The 23,899-nt window shown below is 41.2% G+C and overlaps 1 protein-coding gene across 1 annotated transcript in view; it reads left to right on the plus strand.

The window, feature by feature from the left end:
• prex2 (phosphatidylinositol-3,4,5-trisphosphate-dependent Rac exchange factor 2) overlaps positions 1-23,899 on the plus strand; it is a 547,559-nt gene that overhangs the window by 285,289 nt on the left and 238,371 nt on the right. The window contains 4 exon segments of the mRNA XM_028803602.2: positions 2,548-2,690; positions 10,026-10,118; positions 17,388-17,536; positions 20,348-20,433. Of these exon segments, the coding sequence (XP_028659435.2) occupies positions 2,548-2,690; positions 10,026-10,118; positions 17,388-17,536; positions 20,348-20,433 (471 nt within the window).

The raw sequence follows: 23,899 nt of genomic DNA on the forward strand, positions 1-23,899 counted from the left end.
CTTGTTTATTTTGGTGGGGCTCTCTTGTAGTGATATTACTGGCCTAACCCACTACAGTGTAGAAAAATGGCACTGGCCATTACAGTTTTACAACATGTAAAGGATGTCCCTCTGTTTACTCTCATTGTTTTACGTTATATGTATTGTAAGAAAAGGCGCTATATTGCGCCCGACCCGACACAGATTGACACGGGAGGCACGTGTAAAATAAACTGTTTTTATTTTTCTTCAGCTGGAGGGCACATCTTCCCCATAATCCCTCCAGCCACAACACAGTCCCAAACAGTAGCACACCAGTAGAGTAAAATGCACTTCTCTCTCTTCTACCACCACTCCTCCACAGCAAGCTGAGTGGTGGTCACTGGCTCCCTTTTATCAGGCACCCGGAAGTGCTCCAGGTGGTTGATCGCCAACATCCGGCTGCACTTCCGGGTAAGGCGAAACCAGTGCCCAAAAGGGGCCAGCCGCTCCTGTTGCAGCACCCCCTGGCGGCGCCTGCGGAACCCCACAGAGCTGCATAGAACTCCAACCCCCATGAAGCCCTGGGGGAGTCCGAGGCACCGCTGCAACCCAGGGAGGCTGCCATCTAGTGTCCAGGGGGAGATACTGGGCTTTCCACCCTTGTCCCCCTGGCAGATGTAGTGAAGGGGCGTCCTGGCCAGGCATGGGCCCCAGCCATCCGTCACAGTATAAATGAGTAGCTCTTATATAATGGTGTATGGTAGAGCTGCTGCTTCATAGATCTGGCTTCCTGGTTTTAAATCTTGTGCCCGGTTGTTCTTCATATGGAGCTTGCATGTTCTCCCTGAATGAAAGAAGGGTTATCTCCCATCCCCAAACACGTGGATTAGGTGAAAGGCAAATTTGAGTTAGTTGGAGTGTGAATGAGAGTGTATGTGAGCAGGTACAAAATGATAACTTATTTGTTTAAATCCTTAGAACAATCTCACCATAAGCCGCAGCTCACGTATTTGTTAAACACGTGTTAGGCGCCACCCATATATCCATAGGCTCATGCATACAAAAACATTCCAACATAAAGCATTGAAAATACTATTTTGTGGATATTAAAATTAAGAAACAAATAAACATGGGAATGCAAATTCAAGGTTGGCTTTTTAATAGCTTAGTCTACCACCTTATGCAACTAACAGGGCTGCTACAATAAAACTCTTGATGCACTTTTGGCATTTAATATTTAGCTAGCAAAACATTTCACTGTAGACAAAGTGAAACGGTGCCTAGGCTGCTGCATGATCATGCTGATAGGTTAAAACCTCACCCATCCATCCATCCATTTTCCAACCCGCTGAATCTGAACACAGGGTCACGGGAGTCTGCTGGAGCCAATCCCAGCCAACACAGGGCACAAGGCAGGAACCAATCCTGGGCAGGGTGCCAACCCACCGCAGGACACACACAAACACACCCACACACCAAGCACACACTAGGGCCAATTTAGAATTGCCAATCCACCTAACCTGCATGTCTTTGGACTGTGGGAGGAAACCGGAGCGCCCGGAGGAAACCCACGCAGACATGGGGAGAACATGCAAACTCCACGCAGGGAGAACCCGGGAAGCGAACCCAGGTCCCCAGATCTCCCAACTGCGAGGCAGCAGCGCTACCCACTGCGCCACCGTGCCGCCCTTAAAACCTCACCTGCACAAAATAAGTCTGACATGAAACATACTGAACTTATCCTTTAAGCAGAGTCTCGCAAAGTATGATTTTCTTTTTTTTAATCATAATGATAAGTATTTATAAAATGTCTACCATTTTTTCAGTTTGCTTTCTCCAGTACATGGTTGTAGGGAATTGGGGCCTATCTTTAGGCATTTGCCAGCATCAGACAGGACCCCAGTCTATCACTGCACATTTATGCACAAGCTCAAACTCCCTCATACTAGGCCAATTTAGAGCTGCCAGTTTGGGATGTCAAAGGAAACCAAAGCATCCAGCGAAAACCCACAAAAGCCACAGGCTGCCTAACTAGCTCAGGTCTCTTGAGCTTTGAGACAACTGTGCTAATTGCTGCCTCCTTGTGGACCATGAATTGTATTTGTAAGCTTCAGTTAATGCACGTTACTTTGTGTAGTGTTTCATTCAAGTACTCATACAGTTGTTTTATTTTTAGCTAATAGTCAACACATAACATATTGGACAGCCTATATGATCTGAACAAGGTGTAACACACGTGTCTTACTTATCTCTAGTGTATGCTTGCAGGTGGTGCAGTGGTAGCGCTGCTGCTTTGCAGTAAGGAGATTTGTGGGTTCACTTCCTGGGTCCTCCCTGCTTGGAGAGCACTTTGAGTAGTGACAAAAGTGCTATATAAATGTAAAGAATTATTATTATTATTATTATGCATTAAAATGAACCCTTGAAGTCAATAAAATCATAAACAAAATGAAAAATGCTGTTTTTGTTTATGCATGAAATTTTCATTTTAAAAAAAATCTACATAATGCAGTATTTTGCCTCCTGAGCCTTGCTATATGAATGGTATTTTAACTATAAAGTTGTAAACATGTCATGTTTTTTCAGTGCTGGAAAAAAGTGAATTCAAGGATGAACCCCTGCTATTTCGATTTTTTGCTGATGAGGAGATGGAAGGATCAAACACCAAGTACAAACCCATGAAACATGATCTAAAAATAGTTGAGAATGTCATAGCCAAGTCATTGCTGGTAAGTGACATAAATTAAGTTTAATTACAACCATCTGAATGGCGCCGCACACAGAATATTGTACAAGTTGCTCTTTGCATGTGTTTCTCATTGAGTGTATTTGAACATGTTGTAAGGATTTCAAGGGCATTGTGCATGAAATAGATGCATGTATATTAATTAAAATCATAATCTTAGCAGTTTTTGTCACAAGCTAAATGTTATATTGCTAAATAAACTTATTCTAAACCCATATTTGGGTGTAGTAGTATTGAATGAAGGGAAATGTAGTGACTGGTCATTTAGGCCATTGACGTCAGTCATTAGGTAATCCATATCCGCAGTTATTTCAAGACCATTGTGTAGATGTTGGCAGAAAAATAGGAGATATACATTTAATTAAAATATTTCATAGACATAAAAAAATAATGATGTTACTTTTCTTTGCAGCTGAATTCATCATTTTACTTCCAAAGATTTACCACTATAAATAGTAGGGAATATATTTCTATCAAGTTAAATTCTTATGACACTGAGGAAGGGATTTGTAAGCTGAAAGAGAAATAGGGTAGACAAGAGATGAACAGAGCTAGAAGTTTTTTTGATTTTTTCCAAATGTATCATATTATTCTGTTGTAAAGCATTACACAGGATGTTGCAGACTGCACAAGTCGTTAGTGGAGCAAATCTTACAACATCACTAGTCTGCCCAGGAAAGCACATACATAATCAAGAAGCACAGTCTTTTTGGACAACAGCTATTTTTTTTTCTCCTCTCCTTCCTTCTGGCAAGTGGGGATAATTTAGAAACTTTTTTCCCTACACACCATACAACCTTGATGCTCCACATCCCTGTATTACTCCTGAATTCTGTTTCCATTTTTATGGTATTCAGATTCTTAGGCTTGAGTTCCAGTGTGGTTAATATCTGGATATACTTTGTGTTTCTGTAGTTTTTTCCTCCCACACACCAAACATGTGCACATAACGTTAACTGAATGGATGGAAGAATTTCATTATTATAGACTTACTGAAAGTTGTCGTTGGTGTTGCCATTTTATTTACTTTTGTATTTAATGTTTGTAAGGTAATATGTACAGTAAATAAGTCTTTAATTATACTGCTACAGATACTCATCTTCAAATAAAGGATAATTATTAAATCCTATGGATGTTTGTGCTACAATCAAATTTTAGGAGACATGGTTAGTTTTTAAGTGTGCCCAGAAGATGCCTTGTGATAAATGTTATGAGCAGACTTGGTACTGGTTTCATAAAGAAGTAAACGCTAAAGTGTTTGTGTATTAAGTGATTTTCTGTAGTTTTCTTTCTTGCAGTTCTTCTTTCAGATGTTGGCATCTGTAGTGTCTTTCTGTTAATCATGTAATTGCCTGAACTCCCCACATGAATACCAGCCACCCTCTTTAATCAGTTTTGAGGGGACTTTAAATTCAAGTAAGCTTGAAAAGTGCAGACCTCGTATTCTAAAGGCAATAAAATATCTTATCACAGCATCCTGATAAGGATGTTTATTTGATATTGTTGCTGTAATTATATCTCTCTGTAGATTTAATGGTGTCCCATACTATAGAAGGGCTTGGCATTCACTTTGTTCTTGTCAATATGTATTGACAATGTATAATAATAAACCACACTCACACTCTCATCTTGAAGCTGCCTGATTCTCTGAGCTGTTTTTCTTGGTTATATTAATTGCATGGCTATAATGTTGTGGTTTATTATAAAATCTTTGTACTTTCTGTTTTCAGATAGTCTGAAAAAAACAAGTTTTGTCACAGTACTGCCCATTAATTTATGAGATTGGCTGATATTACTATACATTACATTCCTTGCATTCATGACTTTACCTGGTGTTTATTTTTCCATAGCACTTGAAGCCCCCTTTCCTTTTTTAATGTGTTATGTACACCAACCTAATACTGTTTATGGGAATTTTCACTGGCTGTGCAACACTGGCATCTTTTTCCACGATGAGTTACTTTTGCAGTCTTCACCCTGGATGACACTGGGTGTAAAAACTTCATTTTCAACTCCATTTATTGAAATTTCTCACTTTTTTTAATGTGTTTGTGTTCCACACTGTTGCTGCTCCCCTTTACTCCAATAGTGTGTAGTGCTTTAATGTCCATGCGAAATCTAAGGCACTTGGCCAAAGGCCTGGGTCATTGCCAGCCCCTTGAAAGCTGTGTTCTGAATTACTCTACTGAGATTCTATGGAACTCCTGCTGTTGCATCAGACTCAAACCAGGAGAAGATATAGCCACAACTACAGATGACTGAGTCTTTTCATTTTTCCTCATTGCTAGATTTTCTTTCTCCTGATTCAACTGTTCTATCTGTCTAACTTGGACCTTGTTAGTTGCCCTATATTGTATTCTAATTTATTAAAAAAAAATTTTAGATAACAGCTTCCCCATGATATGTGTTTTTACATAATTTTTTTAGATAGAAACATTGACAGAAGTTGCCCCAGGGGGAAATTTGCCCACTTACAGAAGCTCAATATAAATACACCCAAGAATTGCCAAAAAGGGAAGAGTCTTTGTTAAAGGTAATAAAAGCAGTTACAGTCACACAGGAACTTAATAAATTTGGATTGCCATTGGTGTAAAGGAGCCCGAGCAGCTTTTCTTGAGACACTTCTGCTAAATAATATTTGGCTGAATTTGTTTAATGTTAATGTTTCAGAAAGTTCAGCATTGTTCATGATGGCATCAGTTTTGTCTTCATTCTCTTCTCTGTTACTGCCTCAAACGGGACAACAGTGTGTCCCATAATTGAGCCTGCCCTGTTAATTAATTTGGTTGATTTGGTGGGCCACTCTTGAAGTGATGTTACCGGCCAAGCATAACTCCATGTAGATAATCTCACTGACCACCACAGAATTGAAAAACATATAAAGGATGACACTAGTATTGTTGATCAGTGAAATTTGGCATAAGTTTTTTGCAGAGAATATGCTGTGTTCGTTGGTGACCTTGTTTGCCAAATATTTTCCTGTAAATTCACCATGCGGCCAGCATATGCAAACATTTATTTTTCCAAAAACCCCATGATGCTTTGTGAAGCCAGAGTGACATCATAGAGCTGTAGCAGCCATGTGGAGTATTTCTGCTGTAAGGTTGTTGCCTAAAAATAAAAAAAGATGTATCACTCTTGACATTGCTCTGCTTATAACCAGACTCATTTCACCAAGGGGACACCCTGTCCTTCCCCTTGGATTGTTTCACACTCCCCACACCCTGGTCTTCGATTGCTGTACTTAGGTCATCAGCCACAAAGGTCGAGAAACACTGCTGGATTTCCTTTCCACATGTACTTAAAAAAATTAAACAAGCAAACAAAAAAACTTGCTGTTTTTCATTTGTAGTGTACATTTGTTGACCACAATGAGAATATTACAAGTGCTGTCAACAGATATCCATCCATCTATCCATCCTCTTCCGCTTATCCGAGGTTGGGTTGCGGGGGCTGCAGCTTGAGCAGAGATACCCAGACTTCCCTCTCCCCGACCACTTCTTCTAGCTCTTCCTAGAGAATCCTGAGGCGTTTCCAGGCCAGCCGGGAAACATAGTCCCTCCAGCGTGTCCTGGGTCTTCCCTGGGGCCTCCTCCCGGTTGGACGTGCCCGGAACACCTCACCAGGGAGGCGTCCAGGAGGCATCCTGATCAGATGCCCGAGCCACCTCATCTGACTCCTCTCGATGCGGAGGAGCAGCGGCTATACTCTGAGCCCCTCCCGGATGACTGAGCTTCTCACCCTATCTTTAAGGGAGGGCCCAGACACCCTGCGGAGGAAACTCATTTCAGCCGCTTGTATTCGCAATCTCGTTCTTTTGGTCACTACCCATAGCTCATGACCATAGGAGAGGGTAGGAACATAGATCGACTGGTAAATTGAGAGCTTTGCCTTACGGCTCAGCTCCTTTTTCACAACGACAGACCGATGAAGAGCCTGCATCACTGCGGACGCCGCACCGATCCGCCTGTCGATCTCACACTCCATTCTTCCCTCACTCGTGAACAAGACCCCGAGATACTTGAGCTCCTCCACTTGAGGCAGGATCTCGCTCCCAACCCTGAGAGGGCACTCCACCCTTTTCCGGCTGAGGACCATGGTCTCGGATTTGGAGGTGCTGATTCCCATCCCAGCTGCTTCACACTCAGCTGCGAACCGATCCAGAGAGAGCTGAAGATCACGGCCTGATGAAGCAAACAGGACAACATCATCTGCAAAAAGCAGTGAACCAATCCTGAGTCCACCAAACTGGACCCCCTCAACACCCTCGCTGCGCCTAGAAATTCTGTCCATAAAAGTTATGAACAGAATCGGTGACAAAGGGCAGCCCTGGCGGTGTCCAACTCTCACTGGAAACGGGTTCGACTTACTGCCGGCAATGCGGACCAAGCTCTGACACCGGTTTTACAGGGACCGAACAGCCCTTATCAGGGGGTCCGGTACCCCATACTCCTGGAGCACCCCCCACAGGATTCCCCGAGGGACACGGTCGAACGCCTTTTCCAAGTCCACAAAACACATGTAGATTGGTTGGGCGAACTCCCATGCACCCTCCAGGACTCTGCTAAGGGTGTAGAGCTGGTCCACTGTTCCGCGACCAGGACGAAAACCACACTGTTCCTCCTGAATCCGAGGTTCGACTATCCGACGGACCCTCCTATCCAGAACCCCCGAATAGACTTTTCCAGGGAGGCTGAGGAGTGTGATCCCTCTGTAGTTGGAACACACCCTCCGGTCCCCCTTCTTAAAGAGGGGGACCACCACCCCGGTCTGCAATTCCAGAGGCACTGTCCCTGATGTCCATGCGATGTTGCAGAGACGTGTCAACCAAGACAGTCCTACAACATCCAGAGCCTTGAGGAACTCCGGGCGTATCTCATCCACCCCCGGGGCCCTGCCACCAAGGAGTTTTTTGACCACCTTGGTGACCTCAGTCCCAGAGATGGGGGAGCCCACCTCCGAGTCCCCAGGTTCTGCTTCCTCATTGGAAGGCATGTTAGTGAGATTGAGGAGGTCTTCAAAGTACTCCCTTCACCGACCCACAACGTCCTGAGTCGAGGTCAGCAGCGCACCATCCAAACCATATACCCGAAGGCGGAGGGAGGCTACTCTCTCGTCCACTGGGGTAAACCCCAATGTACAGGCTCCAAGTCGGGGGGCAATAAGTATGCCCACACCCGCTCGGCGCCTCTCACTGGGGGCAACTCCAAAGTGGTAGAGAGTCCAGCCCCTCTCAAGAAGATTGGTTCCAGAGTCCAAGCTGTGCGTCGAGGTGAGCCCGACTACATCTAGCCGGAACCTCTCAACCTCACGCACTAGCTCAAGCTCCTTCCCCTTCAGAGAGGTGACATTCCACGTCCCAAGAGCCAGCTTCTGTAGCCAAGGATCGGACCACCAAGGTCCCCGCCTTCGGCCACCACCCAACTCATACTGCACCCGACCTCCTTGGCCTCTCCCATAGGTGGTGAGCCCATGGGAAGGGGAACCCATGTTGCCTCTTCAGGCTGTGCCCGGCCGAGCCCCATGGGTGCAAGCCCGGCCAGCAGGCGCTCGCCATCGAGCCCCACCTCCAGGCCTGGCTCCAGAGGGGGGCCCCGGTGACCTGCGTCCGGGCAAGGGAAAACGCCATCCAAATTTTTTATTCATCATAGGAGGTTGTGTTGAACAACCTGTTGTCAACAGATATATAACACGTAAGTCAATGCAGCACCGCATGGCTATTCATGCATAGAAATTAGCCACGTGTCCAGTGATGATACTAAAACAAGCTTTTAAGGAGCCCTTTCCTACCCTTCCCCTTATCAGAAAACTTGGAACATGCTGTGAAATAATAAAAATAAAAGATTCACTACTAAAAGATTCATTGCTGTATGTTTGCTTCTTCTTGATGAAAATATCCATCCATCCATCCATCCATCCATTTCCCAACCCACTGAATCCGAACACAGGGTCACGGGGGTCTGCTGGAGCCAATCCCAGCCAACACAGGGCACAAGGCAGGAACCAATCTCGGGCAGGGTGCCAACCCACCGCAGGACACACACAAACACACCCACACACCAACCACACACTAGGGCCAATTTAGAATCGCCAAACCACCTAACCAGCATGTCTTTGGACTGTGGGAGGAAACCGGAGCGCCCGGAGGAAACCCATGCAGACACGGGGAGAACATGCAAACTCCACGCAGGGAGGGAAGCGAACCCAGGTTCCCAGGTCTCCCAACTGCGAGGCAGCAGCGCTACCCACTGCGCCACCGTGCCGCCCTGATGAAAATATCTGCACAGATAAATCAGAAACAAAACAGACGTTCTAACTGTGCCATGTCAAATGATGGAGTAAGCCAGTCCCTCACTGCTAGTATGTGGCACGGCCAATGTGTACCCCAAGTGTAAACACAATGATATATATTTTATTTAGTTTTTGCTAGTTTATGGCTATTTGTTGTGTTTTGATTATGGTATTCACTCAGTGGTTAGCACTTCTGCCTTATAGTTCATTTCTAATATTTGGTCACCATATTCAGTCCAACAGAGTTGGTAGTCTTTTGTCTTGACTTCAGGGACACTTAAAAGACCATTGCACTATTATATTCCACTCAAAACTAGTTTAGGTCTTCCTTCCTCATTGACTTCAATGCATTTTGCAGAGTTCGTCAAAGTTTGAGAACATGTTCATGATTTCACTGACCTCACAGTGAAACAAACAGAGTTCACTCATCATTAAGGGAATGCAGATCCTGAAAAAAAATAGTATTCTCTATCCTTTCTTATATAGTTCCTCTGACTTATATGACCAGTCTAGCCTGTCATTAATGTGAATACCCAAGAACTTAAGCAGTGCACCACCTCCACATCCACTTTCTGACTGGGTATAGAAGCTCTTTGGTGTGGCTGATGTTGAGTTGCAAACAATTCTTTTTGCACTGAGAATCAAAGTTCTCCATCTGACTTTCATATATACTCTGTCTCATCCCCCCTGTCAATACATCCTATCAGTACAGAATTTAATGAGATAATTTCTGCAAGTTACATGACCTGGCATTATATTTATAGTCCGAGTTGTAAAGAGTGAAGAGAAAAGGATACAGGGCTGTTCCTTATGGTGCTTCTCCAGTGCTACTCGCATTCATCTCTAAGACCTGTCCTTGAGCCTCAGGAACTGCAGCCTGCTGGACAGATCGTCCATTATCCAGCACACTACAGACTTACCCACTTTTACATTTCTTTTAGAATTAATGGAGTAATATACATTCTCTTACAATGCTTGTGTGTTGCATGACTAACCACTGAAGAGCTCTTCTGTCTTTTTTCTACAGATTAAACCTAGTGAAGGAGGCTATGGTTTTTATTTAGAGGAGAGAAATCGGGTGCCTATTGTCAAATCTGTGGAAAAAGGTTCATATGCGGAGGTAAAGTTACACATTGAATATAAATTTTCTTATTATTTTTCTCCTAGGCGTTTTGAAAGTCTGTTTTTTTTTTTTTGCTTCAAGAGGAGAAAGTAGATTATTTTTAACATCACAAAAAGAGATAGCCTGTGGGGCACGTTTGGGGAACTGAACTAAAGTCTGACACAGACAAATGGCATCAGGTATTCAGAATATGATGTGCAGATGAAAAGGTGGCCAATTATTATTCACTGTAGTCAGAGAATATCCCACATGCCCTGAGAAGAACGTTGATTCTCTGAATGCTAGTTGTCTTTATGGAATGAATAGCATACAGATGCATGCAAATAAGTGAAGACAAGAAAGTTAATCCTGAACTTCCATGCCTTAGGAAATTCAGCACTGATCATTTTTATAAATATAAGTAAATGCAACAGTAAAGTAAAGCTTTTTTAGTTATAAATGAATAAGGGATTTTAAATAACAGTAAAATGTTTAATATCCAAAAGGAAATCAACAGAAGGATCATTTGTAATTTGTAAATACATATTTTTATAACTGTTATTCTGCATTGGTGAAAATGCTTTTTTCCTTGTGAGTCAACATGATGGCACAGTGGTTTGCACTGCTGCCTCTCAACACTAGGAAGATGGCTTTGAATCTTGGCCCATTCAGCTGTGAGGATTTTTTTTTGTTTTTTTTGTGAGTACTCTGGTTACATTCCAGAGATGCATGTTTGGTTAATTGGAGACTGTAAATGGAGTTTGTCATTCTGGATGTGTTTACGAGAATACCCTGAATTGGAGTAGCATCTCATCTCGAGCTTGTTGTAGGGTTATGCAAAGTGATAAGGTTCTGGTTCTGGTTCTGGTTCTTCATGAGCCTAAAATAATTGAGTTAAGAAATTTAGATAAATGAATGCTTAGGTGATTAATAGAGTTATCTTCTGTGTATGCAATACTGGTAGTTGAAAAGATGATTATAAGTGCTAGAATGGATCCTATAATAGGACACTGCAGAAAGTACTGTTAAAATAGTTAACTTGTGGTTTTTTTTTAATTTTTATTTTCTTACAATGATATTCCACCTTTTGAATATGGTTGTGAAAGAAATGTTTATATCTACATAACAATTGTCTTTAATGGTTGAAATTGTGGTTTTTTTTTAATTTTTATTTTCTTACAATGATATTCCACCTTTTGAATATGGTTGTGAAAGAAATGTTTATATCTACATAACAATTGTCTTTAATGGTTGAAATTGTTGTGCTCTTTTAAACTGTACATGTGTTTACATGTGGATCCTTCCACCTAAGATATATTCTTATTCTGTGAGGTTCATCAATGCTGTGATTACAACCCTTTGGATGTTTTCAGTCATTGTAACTAATTTCCATCAATCACATTAATTTCATGATATGCTTTCTACCCTTCTGTGTGCAGTATGTATTTCGATACTCTGTGTATGTGTAATACATGTATAATATATAATATATATAGTGACCTGTTGGAGGTGTTGCAGACTCCCAAACCCCAGACACAGCTAAATCACACACAAGCATAGGTTAAACTAAATAGGTTTTGTTAGCAAAATACCTTGAGGTAGATTTCTTCCACCATTCACAGGTAAAATTCCTTTTGCTTCCCTTTATTTTCCATTTCTTCCTGTCTTTTTCTCCTCCATTCCTTCCCAGGTGAGCTTTTTCTGTCCTCCACACCCAACTCCAACTCACCTGGGTGAGGCGGAGAAGCTGCTTTTCAGCTAAAACCTGGGAGTACTTCCCATGTAACAAGTTTGCCACCTGGAAGCACTTATAGGTCAGACATAACCTCTCCATAACAGGGGATTCTGACCCCAGAAGCTTCCCTTAATGATACCTAAAGAACCCAATAGGACTGCCACTGTAGTTGTCCAAATGGGAGCCATGTTAGAGGGATACTGTCGCCCAGCCTACTGGACAAAATATTGTCCCAGGATGTAGTCTTCCTTGGTCTTTCCCAAATAATGGCCTCCCAACTGGGAAAGATACCACTAACCAACCCAGATGGGATGCCCATCCACCCATATCATTCTAAAGGCTTCCGGTTGGCCAGATGAAGAACCATCCACTTTGGCCGAGATGCCAGCTGATCTGTGTTGTCTATGACTATATACTGTACATACAGTATATATATATATATTGTGGTGCCCGGCGGGCGTCCATGCCCGGCCGGGACGCCCAGGAGGAGTGGAGGAGGGCTTGTGCCTCCTCCAGGACATGAGAGGGCATCCTCCCTGGTGGCTTTGGGGACCACGAGTACGGAGCTTGGAAGCTCAACCCTGTAGGGGCCCGTGGTCACCGCCAGGGGGCGCCCCAATGCCTTGGGAGTGTTGGCCCTCAGTACTTCCGCCACACCGGGAAGTACTGGGGGGAAGAGACTTGAAGACACCCGGTGGACTTCCGGCTTCACCATGGGAGCTTCCGCCACACAGGGGTGTGGCTATGAGCCCTCAGGATCCACCTGGAGTCCTTCCGGGGGGAATAAAAGGGGCCGCCTCCCTCCAGTCAACAGCGAGAGTCGGGTGGAAGAGGACGAAGCTTGGTGGAGAGGAGTGGAGGCGGACCAGAGACTGATAAGGCATTGTGTGGTGGCCAGGACTTAAAGAGGTGATTGGTGCCGAGGCACTGGGTATGTGCACTGTATATACTGTGAATAAACACGTGTGTGGTAAAACCATCATGTCTGCCTGTCTGTGTCCGGGCTGTTCCCCACAATATATATATATATAGTATATACGTATATACAGTCATATGAAAAAGTTTGGGAACCCCTCTCAGCCTGCATAATAATTTACTCTACTTTCAACAAAAAAGATAACAGTGGTATGTCTTTCATTTCCTAGGAGCATCTGAGTACTGGGGTGTTTACCAAAAAAAGATTTTTAGTGAAGCAGTATTTAGTTGTATGAAATTAAATCAGATGTGAAAAACTGGCTGTGCAAAAATGTGGGTCCCCTTGTAATTTTTCTGATTTGAATGCATGTAACTGCTCAATACTGATTACTTGCAACACCAAATTGGTTGGATTAGCTGATTAAGCCTTGAACTTCATAGACAGGTGTGTCCAATCATGAGAAAAGGTATTTATGGTGGTCAATTGCAAGTTGTGCTTCCCTTTGACTCTCCTCTGAAGAGTGACAGCATGGGATCCTCAAAGCAACTCTCAAAAGATCTGAAAACAAAGATTGTTCAGTATCATGGTTTAGGGGAAGGCTGCAATAAGCTATCTCAGAGGTTTAAACTGTCCGTTTCAACTGTAAGGAATGTAATCAGGAAATGGAAGGCCACAGGCAAAGTTGCTGTTAAACCCAGCAGGTCTGGCAAGCCAAGAAAAATACAGGAGCGGCATATGCGCAGGATTGTGAGAATGGTTACAGACAACCCACAGATCACTTCCAAAGACCTGCAAGAAAATCTTGCTGCAGATGGTGTATCTGTACATCATTCTACAACTCAGTGCAATTTGCACAAAGAACATCTTTATGGCAGGGTGATAAAAAAAGAAGCCCTTTCTGCACTCATATCACAAACAGAGTTGCTTGTTGTATGCAAATGCTCATTTATACAAGCCAGATTCATTTTAGAACAAAGTGCTTTGGACTGATGAGACAAAAATTGAGTTATTTGGTCACAACAAAAACTGCTTTGCATGGCGGAAGAACACCGCATTCCAAGAAAAACAGCTGTTACCTACTGTCAAATTTGGTGGAGGTTCCATCATGCTGTGGGGCTGTGTGGCTAGTTCAGGGACTGGGGCCCATGTTAAAGTCGAGGGTCAGATAAATTCAACCCAGTATCAACAAATTCTTCAGGATAATGTTCAAGCATCAGTCACAAAGTTGAAGTTACGCAGGGGTTGGATATTCCAACAAGACAATGACCCAAAACATAGTTCGAAATCTACAAAGGCGTTCATGCAGAGGGAGAAGTACAATGTTCTGGAATTCTGGGCTCATCAGGATGTTAGCCGACTTGCTGACCAACCACAAGCGTTACCTGGTAGGTAACCACCCATACAATCAGATTGTGATTTAGACTACGAATGCCGTGAATGTAATTACCCCGATCTTCCTGATGAGCCCAGAATTAGGGCGAAACACGTGTCGCATACTCTTTGCATTATTTGACAGTAAACTATTTCAACCATTCTATGATCTGCTTCTCGCAACTGAAAGAGGGCACCGTGGCTGATGTTAGCCGACTTGCTGACCAACCACAAGCGTTACCTGGTAGGTAACCACCCATACAATCAGATTGTGATTCAGACTACGAATGCCGTGAATGTAATTACCCTGATCTACATGCTGTCAAATGAACAAACCACACGCCGTGGCGCAACGTTAGGGGCTTCGCCTCTAGCGCTGACGTCCGAGGTTCGATTCCCGAGAGGGAGTGCAGTGAGTGTGTACGCCTGATGAGCCCAGAATTAGGGCGAAACACGTGTCACGTACTCTTTGCATTATTTGACAGTAAACTATTTCAACCATTCTATGATCTGCTTCTTGCAACTGAAAGAGGGCACTGTGGCGGATGTTAGCCGACTTGCTGACCAACCATAAGCGTTACCTGGTAGGTAACCACCCATACAATCAGATTGTGATTTAGACTATGAATGCCATGAATGTAATTACTCCTTTCTACATGCTGTCAAATGAACGAACCACACGCCGTGGCGCAACGTTAGGGGCTTCGCCTCTAGCGCTGACGTCCGAGGTTCGATTCCCGAGAGAGAGTGCAGTGAGTGTGTACGCCTGATGAGCCCAGAATTAGGGCGAAACACGTGTCGCGTACTCTTTGCATTATTTGACAGTAAACTATTTCAACCATATATATATATATATATATATATATATATATATATATATATATATATATATAAAATATACAATGCATCCGGAAAGTATTCACAGCTCATCACTTTTTCCACATTTTGTTATGTTACAGCCTTATTCCAAAATGGATTCAATTCATTTTTTTCCTCAGAATTCTACACAGAACACCCCATAATGACAACGTGAAAAAAGTTTACTTGAGATTTTTGCAAATTTGTTAAAAATAAAAAAATTGAGAAATCACATGTACATAAGTATTCACAGCCTTTGCCAAATTGAATTGAGCTCAGGTGCATCCTGTTTCTCCTGATCATCCTTGAGATGTTTCTGCAGCTTAATTGGAGTCCACCTGTGGTAAATTCAGTTGATTGGACATGATTTGGAAAGGCACACACCTGTCTATATAAGGTCCCACAGTTGACAGTTCATGTCAGAGCACAAACCAAGCATGAAGTCAAAGGAATTGTCTGTAGACCTCCGAGACAGGATTGTCTCGAGGCACAAATCTGGGGAAGGTTACAGAAAAATTTCTGCTGCTTTGAAGGTCCCAATGAGCACAGTGGCCTCCATCATCCGTAAGTGGAAGAAGTTCGAAACCACCAGGACTCTTCCTAGAGCTGGCCGGCCATCTAAACTGAGTGATCGGGGGAGAAGGGCCTTAGTCAGGGAGGTGACCAGTGGTCATTCTGTCAGAGCTCCAGAGGTCCTCTGTGGAGAGAGGAGAACCTTCCAGAAGGACAACCATCTCTGCAGCAATCCACCAATCAGGCCTGTATGGTAGAGTGTCCAGACGGAAGCCACTCCTTAGTAAAAGGCACATAGTAGCCCACCTGGAGTTTGCCAAAAGGCACCTGAAGGACTCTCAGACCATGAGAAAGAAAATTCTCTGGTCTGATGAGACTAAGATTGAACTCTTTGGTGTAAATGCCAGATGTCACGTTTGGAGGAAACCTGGCACCATCCCTACAGTGAAGCATGGTGGTGGCAGCATCATGCTGTGGGGATGTTTTTCAGCGGCAGGAACTGGGAGACTAGTCAGGATAAAGTGAAAGATGACTACAGCAATGTACAGAGACATCCTGGATGAAAACCTGCTCCAGAGCGCTCTTGACCTCAGACTGGGGCGACGGTTCATCTTTCAGCAGGACAACGACCCAAAGCACACAGCTAAGATATAAAAGGAGTGGCTTCAGGACAACTCTGTGAATGTCCTTGAGTGGTCCAGCCAGAGCCCAGACTTGAATCCGATTGAACATCTCTGGAGAGATCTTAAAATGGCTGTGCACCGACACTTCCCATTCAATCTGATGGAGTTTGAGAGGTGCTGCAAAGAGGAATGGGCGAAACTGGCCAAGGATAGGTGTGCCAAGCTTGTGGCATCATATTCAAAAAGACTTGAGGCTGTAATTGCTGCCAAAGGTGCATCGACAAAGTATTGAGCAAAGGCTGTGAATTTTTTATTTTTAATAAATTTGCAAAAACCTCAAGTAAACTTTTTTCATGTTGTCATTATGGGGTGTTGTGTGCAGAATTCTGAGGAAAGAAATGAATTGAATCCATTTTGGAATAAGGCTGTAACATAACAAAATGTGGAAAAAGTGATGCGCTGTGAATACTTTCCGGATGCACTGTATATATATATAATATATATATATAAAGCATAGGGTGGCACTGTGGCGTAGTGGTAGCGCTGCTGCCTCGCAGTAAGGAGACCTGGGTTCGCTTCCTGTGTCCTCTCTTCCCTGCGTGGAGTTTGCATGTTCTCCCCGTGTCTGCGTGGGTTTCCTCCGGGTGCTCCGGTTTCCTCCCACAGTCCAAAGACATGCGGGTTAGGTGGACTGGCAATCCTAAATTGTCCCTAGTGTGTGCTTGGTGTTTGGGTATGTGTGTGTGCCCTGCGGTGGGCTGGGATTGGCTCCAGCAGACCCCCGTTACCCTGTAGTTAGGATATAGTGGGTTGGATAATGGATGGATGGATATAAAGCATAATCGTAAATGACGCACCATACAGTATATATAGTAAAATGATAAAGCAGAAAACAGAAATCAAAATTTTTCAAAAATAAGTAGTTTGTCACTAGCAATGTGCTGTTAGCTATTCCAAGCCATATAAGAAAAGCTTCATTCCAGCAGGTGGTCCTTGCCAGTTAAGTGCTACTGTTTCCTTATCTTGAAATCAGTTGAATAAAACTGTCAGTCATGTATACCCTATATATTAGGAGAAAATAACAAAGTCAGGGGAGGAACAATGTTTAGGAAAGTAGTCACATTTTTCCAACACTGCAGAAGATTTTTTTTAATCTGTTGTATTTTTTGCATTCATATCGCATTTTCTTTGCATCTTCTTAAATCTAAAATGTGTGTATTAATGCAGAAGGAATTATTGTAGTGCTTTAAATATTTATTTTTCTTTCACAGATGGCTGGTTTGGAAATTGGGAAAAAAATATTTGCCATCAATGGAGATTTGGTGTTTCTAAGACCTTTCCATGAAGTGGAATGTTTCCTGAAGCAGTGCTTTAATGGCCGGAGACCTCTTAGGGTTCTCATGAGCACCAAGCCAAGAGAGTAAGTGTTTGAGGAGAGATTCTGTGTGATGTTACTGTAAGCACAGCTTGCTGGAGTTTATTAATGTATTTATACAGTGTGTACCATCACCAGGCACATTACAGGGCTGAGGAGAGTATAGTAGAATTTCATTTCAGTGGCTCTGAGATTTCCAGTTTACTTTTTCAACAAATCACAAGCACAGATTTATTAGATACAATAAATTAACCCCTAATTTACACCGTGAGGACTTTGGAGGTGACACATTTAACACAGTGTTAGTTGAAACTACAAAAATAAAAGCAATGGCACAAGATAACAAAACAGGATATGTAACAATAGTGGTAGACAAAGTAGCAAGATAAAGTTTTCCAATCAAGGTCAAATACAGAAAAAACTATAAAGAAGAGAACAAAACAGGACACTGTGCTGTAGAAAATTACTAGTAAATATTCACTCATACATCTTTTTTCCAAAACCATTTTCCTATTAGAAATTCATGAGGAGCTCAATCCTGTGCCAGCAAATACTGTGGAGCACGTTCAAAGACACTGTGTTATACCGGGCCAATGTAAAGTTGTCAACTGACCAGCACATACATCTTTGGGACGTGGAACAAGGCATTGGGAAATGTAGAAACTGTGCATACACACTGACTTGGACAAACATTAAACACAGATTATTGGAACTTTAAGGCACTGGCATTAAGCACTGTGTTACAGTGCTGGCTTCCTGTAAAGATGCTGGTGCCAGCATGTTACTTTCACATTGTATTGTCTATGTAAACTGCAGTGCAGACTAGTTAATTCAATGGAATATGACATAATTGAAAAAAATCTAATTTGGTTTCTGCATATTCCTTTATTTTAAGGGAACATGAATGTGCAAGTATTGATGAAATGCTGCATCTGCAATAATGTCCAAACAAAAAAGTACGATCAATTTCAATATTAGCTGATAAAACAGTAGCAGCAAACTGTACAATGCTTGCACAGCTCTACTCTTGTATTTTTCACAGCATTCCTTATGCCTACATGATTCTTGGCACTCCATTCTGTATTATTTGGGCAACAAATTGTAATTGCCTAGAAGGCAAAAGTTGCTACTACCAGAGGAGAAGTCGTCGTTTATTTATACTACAGCCATCCTTGAATTCATTGCAGACTTAGTTTGTAGGCAATTCAGATTGTGCCATTAATTTCTATTTCTTACAGTGGGGGTAATTTATTTTTTATAACACTGCACTGTTCAGTAGCTCAGCACAGTGCACATTGTGCTGCCTTTACACGTGAACTACATCTGGGTACCAGCTGAACTAGCACTACCCGGAATTTTTCTTGTGTGTTTATTTTGCTGGTGTGTGACCTTGTTCTGTATTATAAAGATAATGGTTCAATCTTTTCAATATAACTCTGTATTGCAAAAATTCAATATAGTACTTTCTGTTTTTTTATCCTCCTAGTTGCTTAACAACTAGTCTGTTTATCATCATTAGAGGCTTCAAACAAGATAAAACTCTTATCTTTTACAATGCTTATAGATTGGTTAATTTCTGCAATTTTTCCTCACCTGACTCTCATGCACATAGCACAACTACTGTTACAGTGTGTGTGTGTATTTAAATTTATTTTGTGTATTTGTTGAGTGTAAATTACTCCTTTGAGGGTTTTCTTTTGTAAAGAATTCAATTCTGACATTTATTTTCAGAATGAAACTCTGAATGATTTTGTTTAAATATTTTCATGTCTTTATACCATGCCATGTTTATTGTTCATGGGTGTTGCTCTCTTGGCTGCTGTTGCTACAACATTGTTAGCATGCATGACCAGAAGTGTGCATTGTTTGATGCTTATACATAACGACATAAAGATCCGCATATAACCATCCTGGTCATCTGCAGATAAAAAACAAAAGAATCCTCTATTTTAGTGTGCATGTTCTTGGCTAGTTTCTTTATCACAGTCCATTTGCTTTGACTATGCTTTTTGTTGTCCTGATTTGGTTTTGGTGAAAGATAAGATGGATCTTGCAATGCAGACCTTTGCCAGGAATTCTGATTATGTCTCTTTGCTCTCAAACACTCTCTTTCAGACATAAGAGCTTCAGGCCATACACACAGGTGAACTACCATTACTCTTGGGTTCATTTTTGGTCCAGCCACCTAGGATCAAACCATAAGAATTTATTTTTGCAGTCTCTTCCCACTCATTCAACTTAACTGACTTTGTGAATTAAGTCATTTTTGGCTTGTTAGGTTAATAGTGTTGTTGTCTACAGGTACTTTGATGATGCAGTCATTGTGATTTATATGTTTTGTGTGGGTGTATATATAGGTATGTGCTGACAAATATTTCTTTAGTCTTTGTATTCTGGAAGGTAAATTAGCACATTACATATAAACATAGCACTGCATGGGAATTATATATATACTGTACACCTAACTTCAAGCAGTAATACTGTAATGGCACTGGCTTCTGCATCAGCTGAGGCTAACTTAAGCACTGAATTTGCAGCATTATGACCTGGCATTCCATATACAATTGAGAACCTTCAGTGCCCACGGCATAGGAGCCTATTAAAATACTGAGTCTGCTACAGTTGCATGATCACCATACTAGTGTGGCTATAGTTGGTCATCCTTTTAAGCAGAGCAAAGCTACTGTACGTAAAAGAGTGGAAAAATGAGCAAAAATCCTTTAGGTTAGCACTGGCAAACACCAGAGCGTGCCACAATGTATTGACTGCATCAGTAAAGTACTCTTGTACTGTGGACTAACTTTCTTCATACTCTGCTCATGAATCAGCACACTTTCTTTTTGTTTTTTTTTATAGAACTGTCAAGATCCCAGACTCAGCTGATGGCCTGGGTTTTCAAATTCGAGGCTTTGGCCCCTCAGTTGTACATGCAGTTGGTAGAGGTAAGTCAGTGGTTAATACAGAAAATATATTAAAAAGCTTGTGGTCTTTTAAATGTGGTTAATTCTTCGGACAGCTATGTTGCATTTGTGATACCAGGCCAGTATTTTTGTTTCTGTGTTATAATAAGAAAAGTGATGCTTTCAAAGCTGATGTATCACTTAGTATAAACTGATTTTTATTCCTTTGTGGGATGTGCAGTGTTTTTCACGCTGTGTGGTGCTGAAATACCGTGGCAGTTGATCTTTGTGAGTACAGGAGTAATTCATTTTTTGAAATTCACATATTACTAGAACGTCAGAATACTATTTCAAAGCAGTTATTTGATTAGTGCCCCAACTAGGATCTGAACCCAGCATTTTGAAGTTGTGAGATATTAAGGGTAGATGCCGCACAACTTTGTTAAGCAAACAGCAAAACAGAAATTAAGTTTGTTAGTTAAATGTAAATCTCTTATAACATAGCAAGTGCCATATAGCCTGTAGACACTTGGAGGAGAAAATAAAGCAAAACTCTAGTTAAAAGCCCTTTATAGAACACACAGACTCACACCCACATTTGCCCATTGTGGGCCCATAGAACATACAAAGTTAATTTAAACAATATCAGAAATTGTTAATTACAGGGAAGTTTAAATAGAAATGAGACAACTGATGAATGAAATCTGACAAAAAGGAGTACCTGAAAGTAATAAAATACAAGTGGATGGCATCAAACTTACATTATTATTATCAGATCTCATTATCAGCAAGACCTTTTTGATTTTTTAATTTGGTATTTTGCCAGTGAATAAGTAAATTCCCAGCATTCCAGGTTTTCTTGTTGAGTTCACATACTGACTGTTTTAAAGAGAAGTTTCCCTGTTCAGAAGAAATACTGTTCAAATATAATACGGACAAAAATAAGTGTATAGAGCATAGAGCAAGTACATAATAGTGAGGCTACAGCAATTCTTTCTTAAAATAGTGGAAAATGTTTTGAAAAGTTGTAGGTTTATATGTTAATAGTGGACAAAGCATTGATAATTTTCCACCTTAATATAAACAAGTTAGGAAGTTGCAGTTAAGACAATGTACTGCAGCAGGAAATTGCATAAATAGATTAAAGGCATTACAGTAATGACAGTTAATGGACCAATTTGTCCAATTTGCAAAGGCAGAGTCCTGCTTGTTGTGGCCACGGCCTTGTCAGTGGACTGTATTGTAATTGGAGAATGAGTGGTGAATCACATATTTAGGATTTTTATTGGAACTTCATCATTAGCTAACTGTGGAGACAAAGACAAACATGAAACCTACATGTTAAAAATCACACAACTATTGTTTTATAAGTGTGTGATTCTTTCAGCTTTGTCTTTGTTAAATGTGCTAATTTTACAGTTCAAGCGGCTTATTTTACAGTTTTTTCTCATTAACATTCCATTCTCTTTCTCTCACACACGCACACGTAAATAAATATTTTAATTTTATATTCACAAAAATGTGTTCTGAAGTGTGTTATACTGTGAAACACTTCCTTCATTTTTCAAGTGAAAACAACTGTGTGATAAATACTTTAGCGTATGCTTGCAGATTGACCTTAAGACTATCTCTTTTGAAATGAATGATAAACAAACTTATTTTTACATAAAATCCAAGGATCGCTCCAAGGACAGTAAAGAAATGATAAGCAAATTACAGATGACCCCCACTACTGAAAGAAAAACACATAATGAACACATCCTACTGTCTGCAAGGTACTTAAAATAAATGCCTCAAAATTTGTCTGCAAAATAACTGTACTCTAGACTATCAACATTGTTCAGAACCTACATTAACATTTGGAGTTCAAGAACTAGTTTTAGAATGATAACTATGAGAAGCTGAGGACTGGCTGTACTTATGGGTGTCATTTAGATTACTGTATTTGCAAGGCTCTAACCCTGGAGTGTATATTTGGTATGCACTTTGTTGTACTTCATGAGATTCTAGATGAAGAGATAAGTACAGTATGTACCCTCTTGAGGTTTAAAAAGGCAATGGTTCCTTTATCCTGATTGGGAGAGAAGTGTGCACAGTTGGAAAGGTAGGAGACAAACCAAAAAATAACTAAATATTTTGGTTCTAAGTTATCATTCTCAAAAGATAAAAAGGTGAACATTTATTTAGTATGCTGTGCTGTTGTACTGTATTGGTGTTTGTTTCTTTTGTCTCCTTTTCTTTATCTACAATTAAAGGCATAAGGGCTATAAACCCACTTTCCTCATATATTCATTATCAGTTTTGGGACCATCTCTAATTACAGGAAGACTTCAAGGTAGCAGATGCCAAATGATTGCACTACTTCTGACTTCTTAATTCTGTCTCAGTATTTCTTATTATATCTACATCCATAACTTTATAAATATTCCATGCATATAATTGAGAGCAAACAGTCAAAGAAAATAGAGATTAATAGTGTAATTCCCTTTGGATCTCATTGTTTCATGGTAGAATGTGTGGTTCTTTTATTTTATATGCATTGTTTTACAGAGTTTCTGTTATAGATTCTCTACATATCATGAAAATAAAAGAGATCTCAGTTCAGTACCAGGTAAAAATTATTCCTTTCTTCATCCATCACAAAGAGAATCATATGGAATTCTTTGAAAGTGGAAACAGTAGATATGTTTTATCCTTTTTAATTAAGAAGAATCTCTTTTATATGCTGTAAAGACTAAACATATATTGACTGGTCACTTTTTAAGTATAACAACCTTTTTCTTAGCTGGGCCCACATTTTCTCTTGGGATAGCCTGAATGCATCAGGGTGGTCAATGGTTGTTGCATATTAACGGTTAACTGTCAAGAGATCATTTCATTACATTACACAAATGCTCAATGGGGTTGACATCTGCATAAGCCATTGCATTCAAATGATTTACTGTGAACGTACTGGAAACATTCTAGGACTCTTCTAGGTTTGAGGTATGAAGCAAACTCCAACTGAAAAGGACAATATGCAGATAGGTACATAAGTGTACATAAGGTACAGAAGGCATGAAGGCAGAAATGATGTTCAGAGGTATTGCCACAAGTGTTAGCTCTACTGTTGTTAAAAGGCCCAATGTACTATACTACAAGAACACACCTCAATTCATTATACCACTACCGCCGTCCACTACTATTGACGTTATTAATATAATGTAGCAGTCTGCTACGTACTGTATTTTTGGTTGCAGGCCAATTTTGATACACTTACTATATAACATGGTTGTGTATTTGGAGTTTGGTAAACCTCGGCATGGTTGCTGTTCCTGACACTATTTATACCCTCTGTGATGCTGCATTTAGATCCACGTAGCTCTTTCCTCCTTTGAATTGCATACACACAATCCTGTTTACCCAATTAAATGGAATCTTCTACACAATGCATGTGAAGCAGCCACTGTTTGAGGAAACTAGCAAATGCTACTTATTAACACCATGATATGACATGTCAGAAAATACA

The sequence above is a fragment of the Erpetoichthys calabaricus genome, chromosome 6 (assembly GCF_900747795.2).
Source record: "Erpetoichthys calabaricus chromosome 6, fErpCal1.3, whole genome shotgun sequence".
Classification (NCBI taxonomy): Eukaryota; Metazoa; Chordata; class Cladistia; order Polypteriformes; family Polypteridae; genus Erpetoichthys; species Erpetoichthys calabaricus.